Raw genomic sequence first — 2,674 nt, 5'->3', positions numbered from 1 at the left:
CCCAGGACGGAAATGGCACTCACGGTGGGCGCATAATTTGAAGGTGATTGGAGGAAGGTTTCGGGGGAGATGTCAGAGGTCAGTTCTTTACACAGAGAATGGTGGGAATGCACTGACAGTGGTGGGAGTAGAGTCAGAGACATCAGGGGCATTAAAGCGACTCTTGGATAGGCCCGTGGATGATAGTACAATGAAGGGCGTGTAGGTTAGTCTGATCTTAGAGTAGGATTAAAAGGCCGGCACAACATCGAGGGCCGAAGGGCCTGGACTGTGCCGTACTCCCCTGTGCTCATTGTTCTATGATTTTCGAAACCTCTATAAGGTCACCCCTCAGCCTCCGAGGCCCCAGGGAAAATAATCCCAGCCTATTTGGCCTCTCCCTGTAGCTCGAACCCTCGTTTTCTGAACCCTTTCGAGTTTCACACTGTCGTTCCTGGGAGCAGGGAGACCAGAACTGAACGCAGTTGGGTTGGCCCAGCCATCGGTAAAGATGGCCCCCCCGTGTTGAAGAGCAGCCCGAGCACGGTCTCACCTCACTGACGTACGGCCTCTTCAGCCCCTGGCCGGGCAACTGCTGTGGCTGCCGTCCCCCCAGGTAGCCGTGCTGCGGCGCGCACTGGCTCTGGGCGTTGAACGCGGCGTGGATCGGGGGCGGGCGTGGCTGGCTCACGGAGATGCCCGGCTGGCTCACGGAGATGCCCGGTTGCCCCACCGCCCCCGGCACTCCCCCGACGGCCGTTCCTGTGGACATCTGGGTTAGGCCCCTGGCTCCCGAGTGAGTCAGGTACTGGCTACTGTAGGGCTGCGGTGCACTGATCTGCGAAACAAGATGGCGTGGAGGGGTTAGAAACAAACGTTGCTCGGCTGTTATGTCGAACCCCTTTCCAAGCACCTAAAACCAAAATGGCCGGAGAGCCTCACCTTGCATCTTGATTCGGTAAAAGACGACAGATGTAACCTACCTCTCACACATCCCCCCCCCCACCCAGTCTGTTATCAAGGAGTGGCCAAATAAAAGGAAATCACTCTATCATTAACAAGTAACAATTTACTTACCTAATGAACAACTTAACAAAACCACTAATAAACCGGTTAATTCCCCTTGCCAGTATTCCTGAAGAAACACCATTCTAAAGCTATACTGTTCCAATAAATACAAATCCCACTTATAGACCAAGACAGCAGAATTTAGTCTCTCAAGGTTACAGCCAGGTTATGTCCTCCACACCTTCCTGTGTTATCTCCAATGATCCTTTTTTCATGAACACCTCCTCCTTCAGATCCTTGCATCAGGAACACCGGTCCCCGCTGGATACTGGTCAGGCAACTTAATTTATCTAAGAGGGCTCTCCTTTATATTTAGCTGATGGTTACTCTGAGAGCTGAGACGGCCAATCTCCTCAGATGCTCTCTGCCGATTTTTAAACGCCATCTTCTTTCATCCCTTGATGACCTATTCAGTTCTTTACAATCAGGTTGGCGCAAGGTTGTCAAAGCCATCAGATTTCAATTTAATTGGTCCTTTATCATCAAGCGCCAATTTTACATTAATTGGCTAAATTTAAAAACCTGTTGGCTTGGTAAAAATGCCACTTTACTTGCTAACAGGAAAATGTTTCAATTTTTGAGCACTTGCCAACTGGCAAGTTTTCAAATTGCTAAGCATAGAGAGAGAGAGGGTGAAATAACACAACATCCTTTAAAGGGACCACACACACTTCCTCCCCCCAACCCCAACCCGATCATTTTACAAACATCAAATTCAAACATCCTGCCTTCCAATCCACAAATACTCTACCCAACTTCGCAATACACAGAACTTAGAGGGATGGACTGATGTAGGATTTCATCCTGTATTTACCCAACGGGCGTAGGAATTTCTTGGTCTTGCCAAGTCGACTTTGTCAGTCAAAGGAGTAAACAGTTCCCCTGGCGCCATCTCCGTGGCAACACTGTGACCAATCAGAGCACGCAGCCTTTCTCTTGTGCGGTGGGGAGTTGTTGCTCCCTTTGAGATTTGGCACTCTTGCATGGGTGTCCAGATCGAGGGCGAGAGACAAGGTTCACAGGAGCGTCACTTCAAGCAGTGAAGAGGAGCTCGGATTGGGGAAGTACTTTGGTCGAGAATGCTGAACCCTGACATCAGTGAGGTCAGCAGTGTCACTACATTCAGCCTCGGGATTCCTGGATCAGGAGGCTGATCCATGTTTCCCGCTCCGGATGTTTAAGGGTGGAGCTGCTTCTGCAGCAAGCCAATTCATGCCCCGGATTCACAGAGTTCAGGGACTCCCTGGTTCCTTTTAAAAACGTGGACTCTGCTTCTCCACCTGCGTGCTAATGGGGACAGATTCTCCCCGTCTCTCCTCTGTAAGAACACCTCGACCAAACGTCCCCCTCAACTCTCAGGTCGCACGGTGGCTCAGTGGTTAGCACTGCTACCTCGCAGCACCAGGGACCCGGGTTCGATTCCACTCTCGGGCGACCACCTGTGCACGGTTTGCACGGTCTCCCCGTGCCTGCGCGGGTTTCCTCCCACAGTCCAGGGATGTGCAGGTTAGGGTGGATTGACCGTGCTAAATTACCCATAGTGCTCAGGGATGTGCAGGTTAGGGTGGATTGGCCATGCTAAATTACCCATAGTGCCCAGGGATGTGCAGGTTAGGGTGGATTGGCC

The 2,674-nt window shown here is 51.5% G+C and overlaps 1 protein-coding gene across 1 annotated transcript in view; it reads right to left on the bottom strand.

Moving 5' to 3' along the window:
- Positions 1–532: 532 nt before the first annotated feature.
- LOC122547925 (zinc finger MIZ domain-containing protein 1-like) overlaps positions 533–2,674 on the bottom strand; it is a gene marked incomplete at its 3' end in the record, with an annotated part of 39,538 nt that continues 37,396 nt past the window's right edge. Inside the window, exon 6 of the mRNA XM_043686483.1 lies at positions 533–817. Coding sequence (XP_043542418.1) covers positions 533–817 — 285 coding nt within the window. The remainder of the gene's footprint in view (positions 818–2,674) is intronic.

Source organism: Chiloscyllium plagiosum, unplaced genomic scaffold (genome assembly GCF_004010195.1).
Source record: "Chiloscyllium plagiosum isolate BGI_BamShark_2017 unplaced genomic scaffold, ASM401019v2 scaf_140, whole genome shotgun sequence".
NCBI lineage: Eukaryota > Metazoa > Chordata > Chondrichthyes > Orectolobiformes > Hemiscylliidae > Chiloscyllium > Chiloscyllium plagiosum.
This window is presented reverse-complemented; position numbering and strand designations above follow the sequence as displayed.